At 42.0% G+C, this 17,136-nt stretch overlaps 1 protein-coding gene across 1 annotated transcript in view; it reads left to right on the forward strand.

Moving 5' to 3' along the window:
- Window positions 1-7,942, forward strand: part of LOC120860491 (lysosomal-trafficking regulator) — a 166,602-nt gene extending 158,660 nt beyond the window's left edge. The window contains exons 51-53 of the mRNA XM_040236309.1: window positions 3,700-3,856; window positions 4,939-5,010; window positions 5,935-7,942. Of these exons, the coding sequence (XP_040092243.1) occupies window positions 3,700-3,856; window positions 4,939-5,010; window positions 5,935-6,073 (368 nt within the window). The 3' untranslated portion in view covers window positions 6,074-7,942. The remainder of the gene's footprint in view (window positions 1-3,699; window positions 3,857-4,938; window positions 5,011-5,934) is intronic.
- Window positions 7,943-17,136: the final 9,194 nt, after the last annotated feature.

Consider the following 17,136-nt stretch of genomic DNA (forward strand, 5'->3'; position numbering starts at 1 on the left):
AAAGCACGGAGCGCTTGCACTAACGTGTGCTCAGCTAGCTTAAATCACCATAGGTTACATCATCATAGGTTAAACCGTCCGTTACAGCCCTCTGGTCCCTGCCAGACCTGAATACTTAGGGAATACCATGTATGTGTATTCAGTTCAGTTCAGTTGCTCAGTCCTGTCTGACTCTTGCGACCCCAAGGACAGCAGCATGCAAGGCTTCCCTGTCCATCACCAACTCCCGGAACTTACTCAAAGTTATGTACATTGAGTCGGTGATGCCATCCAACCATCTCATCCTCTGTCGTATGTGTATTAAAATGCAATAAAGAAGATTGAGTCCATCAATTTAGGTTTGTGCTGTGCTTAGTTGCTCAGTCGTGTCCGACTTTTTGTGACCCCATGGACTGTAGGCTGCCAGGCTTCTCTATGGGGATTCTCCAGGTGAGAATACTGGAGTGGGTTGCCATACCCTCCTCCAGGGCATCAGCAGAGGATCAGCTTTGTATTATATGTGTCTTCTAGTTCCTGCAAGACAGTATTACAGAATAACAATGGAGGTATAATGTGCCCCAAATTTACATGAGAAAGATAGATCTCCTAATCAAAGGTCTGACTTTTAGTTTTATTTTCATGTATATGTATTAAAAAACTTGATACATCCAGTAGGTAAGAACAGTTGGCAAGCTCATAAGTTTTCTGTTTGCATTTCCATTAATTGAAAGCATTCTTCAAAAAACTGTTTCTTTTTGTCCACTCAGAACAGGTATCTTTGACACATCTGCAGTGGGTGGTCTTTTATCCTTTGCTTGCATTTTTTATATTGTTTTTTCCTGACACCAAATGTGTGGTCTTTCCAGACACTAAACTCTTCTCCGGTTCTGTGACACCAAATGGGTGTCCAACAGTGCAATTCAATTCTGACACTAACTAGTTGAAGTTGGCAAACTTGGGAGTCTCAAGGTCCCCACCAGTTTCAGTAATTCTGACAACTCACAAAACTCAATAAAACACTGTACTTACTACTGTAGTTCATTACAAAGTGAACAGCCACAAGAAAAGGTCCAGAGGTCTGTTCCTGTGGCGTCAGAAGGCACCACCCTCCTGGCCCATGACTCTGCTCATCAGTCTCCTCCCCGTTGTTTAGGGGTTTTTCTGAGGTTCCATTATGTACACCTGGTATATTCAATCATTGGCCATTAGGAACTGACCTTTGCCTGGAGCCCCTCCCCCCTCCCCAGAGGTGGGAGGTGCTGTAAGGGCAGTTTCTCTGCTGGCCAGCCCCCACTTGAAGCTGTCTAGGACCTCCCCAGGAGTCATCTCCCTAATACAAAAGACAGTAAATTAACAAGAGTTTAGGAGCTCTATGCCAGGGTGGTGGGTCAAAGTTCAAATATATATATATATTTATTTATCTCTTTGAATTTTTTCTATTTTACAAAACACTCATCATTCTTATATTCAAGAAAAGTAATGTCTTCAGTCATGCTTCAAGATTTCAGATGTGAAGTATTAATATTTGCCAGGCTTTAGCCCCCAGTCATAAAGTAATGAATGTCATGAACACATTCTTATTCCCCAGTCAGCATAACTAAAGGGAAAGATCTTAAACAGTTGACTTTGGTAATAAAAGTGTGCACAGATGGTTGATGACTTTGCTAACCATTCTTCCTTGATTTGTACATTGGAGGCTTTTAGTGTGTCACACATATCAAGAGGGAATCTGGGGGGGAAAGATAGTGATAACTTATCTAGAGTTCTCTACTTTCTTGTTTTGGCAACATTTGGAAGTTAGAACTGACCCTGAAGGAGCTGAATTTTGTAAAGTTAATTACTTTCCTGTTGCCAGTAGTGATTTATATCTATGATATTATATCAGCTAGTCATATGGGAACAAGAAACCAAATTACTTTTGCTTATATTTACCAGATCACTAGCAGGGTATTTCAAGTGTCCGTAGGCAGTACACACAGTATAATAGAGTAATGGGTAGAACTTTCTTCCCACTTTGAACAAAAAGGCCTTCTCAACTTGTTTGAGGCCTCTTGATACATATACAAGAGGAGTCATAAAGAGCATTTGGTAGAGAGCATGATAAAAGTAATGACTTTTTAAAAGAGGACAAATTCATGTTTAGTGACCTGGACTACCTTTCATTCTCCTATTCTTATACTCTAGGAAGGGAAGAAAGTTAACCAGATTTAACCTATCAAAAAATGTTGACTTTAGTGAGAACCATCCAAGTAACTTTAAAATCAAAATTTAAGATAAATATATATGTATGTATACAATATATAATATGTATATGTGTGTATATACACATATATAATCTCAAATTTTTCTGTATTGCAGCTAAAGACACACTGGCAAACTCATTCTTTCCTTATCCTGATTTTCCAGGGCTTATTATGGGATGTGGTTTTTATAGTGATAAGATATAAAATTTATTAAACTATAAATATTATAGTAGATGGTTTCTGTACTTTAAAAAATCATTCTGCCACTATATCAAAAATACATGCATTTCAACTAGAGTTCATAGCCTTTTCCTGTCACCAGTGGTACTATAAAGTTAATATAATATTGTAAAATTCAGAGTAGTGGGTAGTTCTCCTACCCCCTCAGTTACTTGACTGAGCATAACATTTTCAAGATTTATCCATGTTGTTGTCAGAACTTCATTACTTTTTATGGCTGAATAAAAATGAATTCCATTGTTTAGATATACCACATTTTGTTTATCCATTCACCTCTTGATGAACATCTGGGTTGTTCCCACCTTTTGGCTGTTGTGAATAATACTGCAACACACTAGGCATTTTGGTCTGTGGTATTTGATGGTCTTTAGCATTTCTGTAGGTGAAGAAGTATTTCTAATACTTATTTCTTTGCTATAAAATATGAAATCCTTTCACTGCCTTAATAAAGGAGAGAAATAAATTCTCTACTTTAATGTTAGTTCTAATGGAGAGATAAAGTGTGGTAACACATACTGTGTCATCCCAACTTTATCATGCCTCTTAACCCTTCTCTTTATCAGTATGAGAACATTTCTCCAGAAAGGCTGGACACATCACCATAGGCTCCAGACCACCAGCCCCAGTTATTGAGGATGGCTAGCAATTACTGCCTCCTCCATCTCCTGGAAAACTACAAAAAATTGATTACTCCTGATCTTTGAAAAGAAAAATTCATTTAATAAGACATTGATTTATAAGATTTACTCTTGGACATTCTGAAGAATTAGCTTTCTTTTTAAGAATTAGTTTTTAACTCAACTTTTACTGTAACTTATTTTTTCTTCAGAAGTCCTATAACTCACTTCTTAAAGATACTGTAGTTACACAGAATATTTTCTTCTCTTTTTGGAGGTTACTTAGCTTTATAGGTACTTTCAGAATTAGATTTGGCAGTTTAGCATATATGCTAAGATATTATGACTACAAAGAAATTCATGGTTAATTTACATTGTTGCTCTACCTTGTAGGTTAATTTTTTATTTTTATTTTTTTCACTAGTCATCATCTCTAGATAAATAGGCCAACTCTGTGTGCCTTATGCAGTAATTTCACTTACACACTCCAGTCATGAGTTGCCTATGAACTTCATCAAACAGACAAGCGAGGCCCTCAGGGATTCCCCTCTGGGGCCCAATGTGGGGGGGCTCTGCAACACGCACACCCTGGTGACCTGTGGGGTTTTGTGGTGTTTTAGCTGGTGGAGGCAGTGACCTCAGACTCTGGACAGTGAATGGGGACCTCGTTGGACACGTCCACTGCAGAGAGATCATTTGTTCCGTGGCTTTCTCTAACCAGCCTGAGGGAATATCTATCAATGTGATTGCTGGGGGATTAGAAAATGGAATTGTAAGGTAAGAGGAGTTTGATTTCTTTGTGTCCTTTTGCTCATAAGGACATAGCAGTTTCAAAAAATATTTTTTTACTATCTAAACATAATAATATTTAATATTTAGAGATTTAAAATCACCTTAGGATATAGGTTCTTCTGGTGTTTCCTTTTTATTACTAAATAGTAATTTGTACATTTTTGAAATTTTATATTGTTTAACTATAAATGGTTCAGTTCAGTTCAGTCACTCAGTCGTGTCTGACTCTTTGCAACCCCATGGACTACAGCACGCCAGGCTTCCCTGTCCATCACCAACTCCTGGAGCTTACTCAGACTCATGTCCATCCAGTCGGTGATGCCATCCAACCGTCTCATGAGCTGTCATCCCCTTCTCCCACCTTCAGTCTTTCCCAGCATCAGGGTCTTTTCCAAAGTGTCAGTTCTTTGCATCAGGTGGCCAAAGTATTGGAGCTTCAGCTTCAGCATCAGTCCTTCCAGTGACTATTCAGGACTGATTTCCTTTATGACTGACTGGCTTGATCTCCTTGCACTCCAAGGGACTCTCAAGAGTCTTCTTCAGTATCACAGTTCAAAAGCATCAGTTCTTCAGCGCTCAGCTTTCTTTATGGTCCAACTCTGATATGCATACGTGACTACTAGAAAACCATAGCTTTGACAAGATGGACCTTTGTTGGCAAAGTAACATCTTTGCTTTTTAATATGCTGTCTAGGTTCGTCATAGCCTTTCTTCCAAGGAGCAATCATCTTTCAATTTCATGGCTGCAGTTACCATCTGCAGTGATTTTGGAGCCCAAGAAAATAAAGTGTGTCACTGTTCCATTGTTTGCTCATCTATTTGCCATGAAGTGATAGGACTGAATGCCATGATCTTCATTTTTTAATTGTTGAGATTAACAATATGAAAATACACAAAGTATTCTTAATCCCATACCCACCTGAGCAAACTGCCTAGAATTAACCATATTAATTGTTTATTGTGTTTCCTTACCAGATGATTTTTAACAAATAAACACATCGGTTAAATTTTTAGTAAAGGAAACTTGAGTTTGTGTAATTAGATGATGACTTTTTTTCTTCCTCTAGGTTATGGAGTACTTGGGACTTAAAGCCTGTGCGGGAAATTACGTTTCCTAAATCAAATAAACCTATTGTAAGGTAAAACCTCCCCCACCCTTCCCTGTTTCACACTATACTCTTTGACTGTTTTTGTTGGAGAGATAGTAAAGCACATAGAAGTAAAGAGGAACATAAGGAGGATCATTATAAACAACTGGCCATTTATCGAACACCAGGATGTATGGGACCCCATGGCAGAAGGAGGCAAAGCGTTTGTGTTCATGGAGCTTAAAATCTGGGTCAGGAGCTCAGAGCCTCACAGAAGGGCATGCTGGGATCATGCCTGGGAAGGCCTCTTGAACTGTGGAAGTTATATATTTTTTCCTTTCATTATTGAAAATACCATGATGGTGACTGATAGCTACAGGAGTGTGCTAGACAAGACTGATAAACAACCTGTTACCTCTCTGCTCCATAAACAAATATGACTTTAAAAACTCAATTGCAGTAAGTGATTCAAATTTTACTGCATTACAATAAATTTATTTTTAGTCCACTAAATGTAAAGTGTAATGAAATGAAATTATATATTAATAACACATTTTTTATCTTTTCCTCTTTCAGGGAAATAAAATACCTCCATAAAATAATCCTCATTTATTTCTATATAGAGAAAATGTAGTACTGTTATATTTTTTGAAGTTTCCGATACTCATGTATTTGTTAAGTAATAACCCTAAATAGGAAAGGAAAAGAAAACATGCAAAGAGGGATCAGAGTATGCCAATCTTTTTATCTTGGTTTTCGTCTGTATCAGCTGGTTAGAATGAGCACCACAAACTTGGCAGCAGAACCATTAAACTATATTATTACAGTTAAAGCCACTCGTAGGTGGTCGTTTTATCTGTCTCTCTGCTCCAGTAAAGGCTCTTAACTTCTTACACCAATTTCCACTTGATCACCAATATGCTGATACAGGTTTCAGAGACACAACGTAGAAATGGGACTTTTTTTTTTTAACAGCCTTACATTTTCCTGTGATGGCCACCATTTGTATACAGCGAACAGCGATGGGACTGTGATCGCCTGGTGTCGGAAGGACCAACAGCGCTTGAAACATCCAATGTTCTATTCCTTCCTCAGCAGCTACGCAGCCGGATGAGTGATGAGAACTCTGCACTCTCCACAGCACTTTAACTCCAGGCTACGTTTACTGACTTCGCCAGTTTCAGGAGGTCAAACCTGAAGACAGGGATGACCAAACAAATCCAAGTAATGATACAGTCTGTCCATCTCCACAAAATTCTGCTGCCTCACAAGGTCCTGAAAGGAAAGTTTTGTTCTAATTTAGTGATGATCTGGAGAGTTGTATCAAGGTTGAAGTCTGGCAGAGTAAATTAAAATCATATCCTTGAAGTTTTTTTTTCCATAGTGGAGTCTAAAGAAAAACTTAACATCTATTTCTGTTTTCTATTATTTTCTATTATTCCCCAAAAAAATCCCAGTAGAATTTAAATTAGTTAATTGTTTACATAAAATTTGCTCTAAAAGATTATATTTTTTAAAGTTTTCTGCCAAGATAACACACACACCCGCCCCTCCCCCCAAAAAAGGAAGGATAAGGAGAGAGAATTCAGGACTTGATTATTGCTTTCTTTGAGCAGTAAGGAGTTCAGTAGGTGCCTCTGCACCAAACATTTTTTGGAATATCTGAATATTTGAATCTCAGTGTTAGGCAGTTTTTGCCTGTTGCCTTAGCTCAAAGGAGAACCAGAATTTGTTTGACAGCCACAAACAACACAGGTATCTTTGATTTTCAGACACATTCTGTTTGTTCATAAAAATCGTACTTAAAATCCGCAACACTAGATAATGAATATCCTTAGTTGAGGCACTAAGATTTAATAAACAAAATGATAATTCTTTTTAATATCTGGCATTACAGAGCATTAAATGCTTAACAGTTTGCAACAGAAAGCCTCCACTACAAAAGAAGTTTGCACAGGTATTAGCAATGCAATCCAGATAAGGCTTTTAATCTAATATGCTGGAGAGTTTTCTTCCCCAAAACAGAATTACAAAGAAAAGGAGATAGCTTCCTTTGTTTTAAGTAGGAGGCAGAATCATTCTTTTAGAAAGCAGTTCCCACTGTTTCTGTTAACCTATTCTAGGAACAGTAGAAAAATCTGTGTATGCCACAGCAAACTTACACATGATAAAGACAGAATTCCTGAAAAGCCTGAAATAGTCTATTTCTATCAGGATAGTACTTGGGGTGCTGCTTTATTGGCTTTGAAAACACTGTAAAATAAGCTCAGTAATGTTACCATGAGATAAAAAAATATATTCCTGGCTAAGAATAACTTGCGTGTTTGTTATGGAAATTTACTTCATATAGTGTTTACAGAAGTACTTTTGTAACTTCCAGACTTTCTAAAACATTCTGCTTAAAAACTGTATAATATACAATTCCAAAGTCTCTGCTCTCAAGATAAACACAAGAGGAAGCAAGTGGCCATCTGTGCTGGTAACCTTCCATTGCATTCATAGGTAAGAACACTCCACGGCTACATTCAGATCATGGTTTGCACAGACCAGCTATCAATTCTGAGGTCCAATTAGGTGCAGAGATGAAATTACTCCTATTCACGTTGAAGTGATTTGCTTTGTTTAAAAAAAAAAAATGCAGCTATTGTCTAGCATTCATTTTTCTACTGAGAACTTTAAATTAGTTCCTTATTAGAACAGGATGCTACTCAGTCTTTTTTTTTTAAGCTGAATTTCATCATTTATCTGAAGAGAAAATATGCAAAATAACTGGTCTTGTTAAGAGTGCAATATTATATTTTTATGTAAAAATAAAAAATAAATTGGGGGATTATTTATTCAGCATGAACTTAATATGTATATGTCTGAAACACACCGTAATGTGCATGCATGCTGTAGCAAATATTTCTGTAAATTATCACAAGCTCTGTTACCTTTGTATACACTGCCACTTCAAACTGGGAATAAATTTCATAAAAATAGATTTAAGAACCTGTTCTTAATACAGTTTAAATATTATGACCACATCTCAAATTGGTGGCTTTTCTTGGTAACTCATATAGTTTCTCTTTAGCCCCCCTATAAATTTATGTCACTGGAAAGGATAACTTTCATTTCTGAATTGTGGTCTTTGTGAGAAATTTTATGTTTTAACCTTTAAATGGAGTTTAGACAAATCCTAAGGTAAACCATTCATTTTTTTTAAAAAAAGAATGTCTGCCCCTCCCATCATCCTCCCCCACCAATAGCACATCTGGACTGGGCCCCACTAAGTGCTGAGGTACAGTGGTTCCCTGCACTCCTAGAGAAAATGCTGTCAGTAACACAATGTGAATTGTTACAAAACGTGGTCAGTGCTGTGAAAGAGGAGCAGACAGCCCTCTGAGAGAATATAACTGAAGAATTCAATCTAGATCAAGGGGATCCAGAAAAGTCAAATTGTCATTGACAACGAATGGATGATGAGAACCCTGACAGGTGAAGATGGACTCAGATGTGTTCCATGCCATCCGTCTGCCAAGGACTGAGAACCATCAGCGAGCAGATGTCCAGTGAAGGAAACGCCTCGGCTTCTCTGGAGGGCCCTGCAAAACAGTGGCTGAGTCCATCCGCCCAGCCGCACTCCAGGAGCACAGAAGTACTCTTTCTTTCTGCTTTGCATCTGTGGTGTCTGAAGGATTCTCAAGCCAAGAGCACATCTGCTTCTCAGTGTCTGTTCCTAAAAGAACTCAGGAGCAGCGTGTGTCAGTGTGATCCGGCCCAGCTGGACATCCTCGCTTTACTTGCAAGCCTGAGATGGACTCTTCCGCTCCGCAGCACACAGTGCAAGCCCACATATAGGTGAGGGGGAGGGAAGGGCAGTGGGGAAGCTCTTCCCAGCCCCTCAGATCTGTTCGTCGCCAGTCTGGATGACCTGTTAATTTCTTGAGTCAAAGACAGAAGAGCTGCAGGGGTTCCCATTCTAGAGGGTGCCATAGGGCGATCCTGAGCCTACCCCCATCCACAGACACCCTGACTCTCCAGCTCCACACTGAACAGTTCCCTCTGAAAGAAACCCAAGAGCTTGCGAAGCAAGTCTTGAGAAGCTGGTGAGCAAAACTCACATCAGAATGGATAGGAGAGGCTGAGACACGCTCTCACCACAAACCCCACTCCCAGCCCAGCAGCCCACGGTCAGGGCGGGGGGCCAACGGTTCCCAGATGCTCCCTGAGGAGGGGAGGATTTGAACCCCACATCGGTATCCAAGCTTTTAAGATCTGTACCTGAGAGATGCACCCCCAACCAAAACATCTAGCTTTAAAAGCCAGTGGGCCTAGTCTTATGGACTAGGTCCATAACACCCATGAGCCTATAGCATCTGAGAAACAGGTCTCCGGGGGCTCTCCCAGACCCACCAGGCTAGCACCCCAGGGCCCGGCACGGAGGCCTCAGACTGAAAGGTGCCAAGTCTCTGGGTAAGAGGCTTGTTGCGTATCTCGAAAGCCTGAGGGGCAGTCATTTAACACACTTCTAGAGGCCACTGAAATACTCCCCAAAGACAGCCAAGACTGGCAGGCACCATCGTGCTCAGCTGCTCTCCTCCCAGGATCTCCTAGGAAGGCACAGGTCTGGGGCCCCAGATTTTGTGGCTGCCTCCCAGAGGGATGCCCCTTCAATCCCCTAGCTCTGGTAGCCAACCAGGCTTACTTTCCCAAGCTCCACGGGACTGCAACAAACGGAGAAACAGTTCTTAACTAGCCACCACCCAGGGAACGGTACAGAAGCAGCAGACAAGCTCCCTTCTTTCCAGGAAGGAGGCCTGTGACCTTATTTTCACAGCTATGGGGCAGGAGAGGGGGTGCTGCTTAAGCACACATCTTGAGGTCACTGCAGGCACTGGGGAGGCCGGTGGGTATCACATTCATACTGGCCCTCTGTCCTGCCCAGGTTTCCAGCGTCTCAGAGAAAGGCACTTTTGACGTCTCTAGCATTGCCACCCAGAGGCCACATCCCTTGAAAGCCTGGCTGTAGTGGGCAGCAGCACTTGTGTTCACAGCTTCAATGGGACAGTAGCAAAGGAACACTTCTTAACTATGTCCTAGGGCTTCCTGTGCCTCTCCCAGTCTTCCCCAGAAAGAAGGCTACTTGTGTGCCTTAAAAGCCACTGCCTGGGGGTCCAGCCTCCAATCAGCCTTTAGAAAAACAAAAACCTTTAGTCTCGAAGGCCTTCACTCACTCCCATGGAGCAAACTCAAGCAGTTACTGCTGAGATCAGTAACTTGTAGGACTCCGTTCCTCCTTAAGGGAAATACACAATTTGATGCAAACTTTTTGAGCTGTTCTATGAGCTGCGACAGCGCAGAAGCGGCCGAAAGGAGCTACCCCATATCCAAAGTCAGGGGCGGTGGCTGAGAGTGCCAGGCTGCGATGGCGCAGGAGTGGCTGAGAGGAGCTATCCCCCACCCGAGGCCAGGGGCTGTGGCCGAGAGGAGCAACCCCACGTCCAAGGAGCGGTGGCTGCATAGGCACAGGAGGGCCAAAGGAGCTACTCCACGTTCAAGGTCAGGAGGGGCGGCGGTGAGGAGATACCCCTCGTCCAAGGTAAGGAGCAGTGGCTGCACTTTGCTGGAGCAGCTGTGAAGAGATACCCCACATCCAAGGTAAGAGAAACCCGAGTAAGACGGTAGGTGTTGTGAGAGGGCATCAGAGGGCAGACACACTGAAACCATAATCACAGAAAACTAGTCAATCTAACCACATGGACCACGGCCTTGTCTAACTCAATGAAACTAAGCCATGCCCTGTGGGGGCCCCCAAGATGGGCGGGTCATGGTGGAGAGGTCTGACAGAATGTGGTCCACTGGAGAAGGGAATGGCGAACCACTTCAGTATTCTTGCCTTGAGAACCCCATGAACAGTATGAAAAGGCAAAATGATAGGATACCGAAAGAGGAACTCCCCAGGTCAGTAGGTGCCCAATATGCTACTGGAAATCAGTGGAGAAATAACTCCAGAAAGAATGAAGGGATGGAGCCAAAGCAAAAACAATACCTAGTTGTGGATGTGACTGGTGATGGAAGCAAGGTCCAATGCTGTAAAGAGCAATATTGCATAGGAACCTGGAATGTCAGTCCATGAATCAAGGCAAATTGGAAGTGGTCAAACAGGAAATGGCAATAGTGAACGTCGACATTCTAGGAATCAGTGAACTAAAATGACTGGAATGGGTGAATTTAACTCAGATGAACATTATATCTACTACTGCGGGCAGGAATCCCTTAGGAGAAATGGAGTAGCCATCATGGTCAACAAAAGAGTCCGAACTGCAGTACTTGGATGCAATCTCAAAAACGACAGAAGGATCTCTCTTTGTTTCCAAGGGAAACCATTCAATATCATAGTAACCCAAGTCTCTGCCCCAACCAGTAATGCTGAAGAAGCTGAAGTTGAACACTTCTATGAAGACCTACAAGACCTTTTAGAACTAACACCCCCCAAAAATGTCCTTTTCATTATAGGGGTCTGGAATACAAAAGTAGGAAGTCAAGAAACACCTGGAGTAACAGGCAAATTTGGGCTTGGAGTACAGAATGAAGCAGGGCAAAGGCTAATAGAGTTTTGCCAAGAGAACACACTGGTCATAGCAAACACCCTCTTCCAACAACACAAGATAAGACTCTACACATGGACATCACCAGATGGTCAACACCGAAATCAGATTGATTATATTTTTTAAATCCAAAGATGGAGAAGCTCTATACAGTCAGCAAAAACAAGACTGGGAGCTGACTGTGGCTCAGATCATGAACTCCTTATTGCCAAATTCAGATGTAAATTGAAGAAAGTAGGGAAAACCACTAGACCATTCAGGTATGACCCAAATCAAATCCCTTATGATTATACAGTAGAAGTGAGAAGTAGATTTAAGGGCTGATAGATAGAGTGCCTGATGAACTATGGATGGAGGTTCGTGACATTGTACAGGAGACAGGGATCAAGACCATCCCCATGGAAAAGAAATGCAAAAAAGCAAAATGGCTGTCTGGGGAGGCCTTACAAATAGCTGTGAAAAGAAGAGAAGCGAAAAGCAAAGGAGAAAAGGAAAGATATATGCATCTCAATGCAGAGTTCCAAAGAATAGTAAGAAGAGATAAAGCCTTCCTCAGTGATCAATACAAAGAAATAGAGGAAAACAACAGAATGGGAAAGACTAGCGATCTCTTCAAGAAAATTAGAGATACCGAGGGAACATTTCATGCAAAGATGGGCTCAATAAAGAACAGAAATTGTATGGAACTACCAGAAGCAGAAGATATTAAGAAGAGGTAGCAAGAATACACAGAAGAACTGTACAAAAAAGAGCTTCACAACCAAGGTAATCACGATGGTGTGATCACTCACCTAGAGCCAGACATCTTGGAATGTGAAGTCAAGTGGGCCTTAGAAAGCATCACTACAAACAAAGCTAGTGGAGGTGATGGAATTCCAGTTGAGCTATTTCAAATCCTGAAAGATGATGCTGTGAAAGTGCTGCACTCAATATGCCAGCAAATTTGGAAAACTCAGCAGTGGCCACAGGACTGGAAAAGGTCAGTTTTCATTTCAATCCCAAAGAAAGGCAATGTCAAAGAATGCTCAGACTACTGCACAATTGCACTCATCTCACATGCTAGTAAAGTAATGCTCAAAATTATCCAAGCCAGGCTTCAGCAATACATGAACTGTGAACTTCCAGATGTTCAAGCTGGTTTTAGAAAAGGCAGAGGAACCAGAGATCAAATTGCCAACATCTGCTCAATCATCAAAAAAGCAAGACAGTTCCAGAAAAACATCTATTTCTGCTTTATTGACTATGCCACAGACTTTGACTGTGTGGATCACAATGAACTGTGGAAAATTCTGAAAGAGATGGGAATACCAGACCACCTGACCTGCCTCTTGAGAAGTCTATATGCAGGTCAGGGAGCAACAGTTAGAACAGGACATGGCACAACAGCTGGTTCCAAATAGGAAAAGGAGTACATCAAGGCTGTCTATTGTCACCGTGCTTATTTAACTTCTATGCAGAGTACATCATGAGAAACGCTGGGCTGGAAGAAGCACAGGCTGGAATCAAGATTGCTGAAAGAAATATCAATCACCTCAGATATTCAGATGACACCACCCTTATGGCAGAAAGTGAAGAGGAACTAAAAACCCTCTTGATGAAAGTAAAAGAGGAGAGTGAAAAAGTTGGCCTAAAGCTCAACATTCAGAAAATGAAGATCATGGCATCTGGTCCCATCACTTCATGGGAAATAGATGGGGAAACAGTGGAAACAGTGGTAGACTTTATTTTGGGGGGCTCCAAAATCACTGCAGATGGTGACTGCAGCCTTGAAATTAAAAGATGCTTACTCCTTGGAAGGAAACTTATGACCAACCTAGATAGCATATTCAAAAGCAGAGACATTACTTTGCTGACTAAGGTCTGTCTAGTCAAGGCTATGGTTTTTCCAGTGGTCATGTATGGATGTGAGAGTTGGACTGTGAAGAAAGCTGAGCGCCGAAGAATTGATGCTTTTGAACTGTGGTGTTGGAGAAGACTCTTGAGAGTCCCTTGGACTGCAAGGAGATCCAACCAGTCCATTCTGAAGGAGATCAACCGTGGGATTTTTTTGGAAGGAATGATGCTAAAGCTGAAACTCCAGTACTTTGGCCACCTCACGCGAAGAGTTGACTCATTGGAAAAGACTCTGATGCTGGGAGAGATTGGGGGCTGGAGGAGAAGGGGACGACAGAGGATGAGATGGCTGGATGGCATCACGGACTTGATGGACCTGAGTCTGAGTGAACTCCGGGAGTTGGTGGTGGACAGGGAGGCCTGGCATGCTGTGGTTCATGGGGTCACAAAGAGTCGGACACGACTGAGCAACTGAACTGAACTGGTAGACCTGAGAGTACACTTTCATCAATCGGAAGAACTTACTGACCAACTCTCCAGAGAAGGAAATTTTCAGTGGTCCAAGAACAGCAGAATCTGTGTCTCCACCAAAGCTTAGTCTAGACCTCTGTGTAGTCAGAGGCAGATCCTCAACTGAGACGCAAGCTATGGGCAACCAGATGTCAGTCCCCTTGGCCAGCCCATCAGGGTGCATTCTGAGTCACTGGAAACTATGGCTCCACCTCAGTGATGAAGAAACAACTTTCTTCTTTTGTAATACTGTCTGGCCAGAATACCAACTAAGTGACCAGGAGAAATGGCCAGAGAACGGCTTGTTAAGTCATAGCACCATGCTCCAGTTAGGCTTGTTCTGTGAGAGAAGAGAATTGGCGTGAGATTCCCTATGTGCAATGCTCTGGCCTTTAACCAGAGCAGGGACTCCAGGAAAAGTGCAGACTTAGGCCTGCTGTCTAACTCAAGGAAGAAGACCTCACTCTCCTTGTGGAAAGGACCCCCTGAAGACCCCTTATATTTATTTCCCTTTGCCCCGAGTGCTCCAAATACTCACCACAAACTTCAGAAGGTGACAGTGGGGCCTAACACCCCCACCTCCCAAATGGTTGAGGTGGCCTTTAAAAGGTTTTCAATAACCAAGATGTTACAGAAGAAAAAGATGAAGAAGCAAGCCGCCTGGTCTGTGGCAGTGCTGCCCATCACCTCAGGGAACCCAGGAGGAAAGAATAACAAAGCCTCACAGGTCAGCACCCCCTGCCACCAACGTGGGATGTGGGACAAGCAGGCTACCAGCAAAGCTGGCTCCTAGTCAGTGCACTTACTGCAAGAAAGAAGGAAGACCTGAGCTAAACCTCCTTCCTTTCAGCTCCCGTTAAGTAAAGAAGCAGACTGGGGGCTCCCCAACTGGTCCATCGAAACCCCCCATCTTCCTTGAGGAGCCCTAGTTACCCTAGACATTGGGGGAGAGCCAGTTGAGTTTTGTCTTGTTTGGCCATGCCGCATGGCATGTGGGATCTTGGTCCCCCCACTCCAGGGATTGAACCCACATCCCCAGCACTGCAAGGCAGAGTCTTAACCACTGGACCACCACAGAAGTCCCCAGTTGTGTTTTTGTTAGACAGCAGAGCCACATTCCCAGTGTTGACAACTCGAAGGGATTCCCTCTCTAAGACATCAAAAGGGTCTCAGGAAAGGAAGATACAAAGAAGTGTTGCCCTGAAAATTCCCCAGATGAGGCTCATTTGACAATCTAAAACTGGTTTTGCACTCAGGCATACAAGCAACATCAGGGGGTAGGGGAGAGTTGACCGAGGCCAAGGTTTATACCCTGCTGAAAAGTCATAAAGATGTTCACTGAGAGCAGGAGGACTGAGTGCACTGATAAAATAAAAATTCACATTTTAAGGAAAGACAAGAAAAAATTAAACATAAAACTCTTTCTCCGCAGGTTAGGGCCTCCTCTTCCCTCCTCACAGTGTGCACGGTGCATCTGCGTTTACCGTGGCCCAGATCTTCCCCATGGCCACCTCCTGGCACCAGCTACATAACTTCTCCAGGGGATCTTCCTGGGATTCTTTTACCAGTGAGTCACCTGGGAATCCCAAATGTTTACTTAGGATCTTATTAATGTTACTAGCTATATTATGATTATTTCTTGCGTTTCCAAATGTATGACTGAGCCTCAGATAAAAATTAAGATGATTAGGCAACTTGAAGCAACTGACCAGATTTATAGTTCTATAAGAGCAGTGACTGTAATGGTTTAACTCTAGAAATGATAAGAAGCAACCAGAAGGAACCATTTTCAGGACCATAACAGACTAGATAAGACAGGTGGTCCAGAGGCTTGGGATTACTGTTAAGGTGCCCTAGGCCAGTAAATGGCCTAGCAACGAAATCCTTGCCTGACCTGGGGGTGGGCATTCCAAGCATAGGAAGACAAAATGCTTCCCAAATCTTGGTCGAAATTAAGACCAAAAGGGAAGGGTCTGTACCATACAGAATGTTGCTTGCCATCCAGTTCTCCTAGAATCAAGTCCCTACAGTCACAGACTTATAATACATTTTGAAAGGAATTCAGGGTGAAGATCAGGATGAGGTGCTCTGTGCTCTGGGAAAACTGACAGAACTGGCCCTATGATAGTTAGATATTTTCAGGAGAAATTTTTTATGAAGCTGGATTCTTGCATCTTCCCAATTTGGAAAAGCACTAGATCCATTAACTAGGATGTCTGTTCGTCATGGCTGGCAGCAGCCTTCTACTGAGATGAATGTTTGATTTCAGGTACTCATCACCAAAATCACATATACTGACATCCCCCACCCCCACCTCTTCAGAACCATTCTCAGTGCTTTCTGAGAGACTGTGTCCTGGGCCACAGTCCTCAGTTTGGCTCACAGAAAATTTTCCATTTTTTCTTAGATTGACTGTTGATCATTTTTTGTTGACACGTATAAGAACAATGCATGAACAAAGCAAGAATATCAACAAAGAAAAAGAAAATGAAAGAAACTACCAAACAGAAATCACAGAGCTGAAGAATATAATGACTGAACTGAAAAATACAATAAAGGAGTTCGACAATAGATTCAGTGAAGCACCAGAAAAGATCAGCAAACTCTAAGACAGGGATAGCAGTGGAACTCATCCAATCAGAGCAGCTAAGAGAAAAAGAAATTTTAAAAAGTGAAGAGAGCTTAAAGGACTTGTGGTAAAACATCAAGTAGATCAATATTTATATTATAGGGATCCCAGAAGGAGAAGAAAGAAAGGGGTAACAGACTTATTTGGAGAAATAATGGCTGAAAACTTCCTAACCTGAGGAAGAAAACAACTTCAGATCCAGAAAGCCCAGAGACTTCCAAATGAACCCAAGGAAACCCACACCAAGATACATTATAATTAAACTGTCAAAAGTGAAAGAACGGTTACAAGGTAATATTTAGAAAAGTGAGCAGGGAGGAAAGAAATTCAATAGATTAACATCTGGAGATTGAAACTGTTGGAGGTTTTGAATTATCCACGTTACCCTTACTTTGCTGATTATTCTTCAACTATTTCCAGTGTGTCCCAAATTGGAGGCAAAATATCCCTATTTATTTGGAAACTGTCTAATCCTTGAGCAACTCTATTTTTTTTTCCCACTATACCAGTTAGGTCAACACTCCATATACTATGAAGCCAAAGCATTTCAAACTTAACAGGCTTAAAAAATTGCCTGAGCAGTTGGGGTGGGGAGGGATGATGGGGTAGTAAAAC

This window comes from Oryx dammah, unplaced genomic scaffold (assembly GCF_014754425.2).
Source record: "Oryx dammah isolate SB20612 unplaced genomic scaffold, SCBI_Odam_1.1 HiC_scaffold_11077, whole genome shotgun sequence".
Taxonomy (NCBI): Eukaryota; Metazoa; Chordata; class Mammalia; order Artiodactyla; family Bovidae; genus Oryx; species Oryx dammah.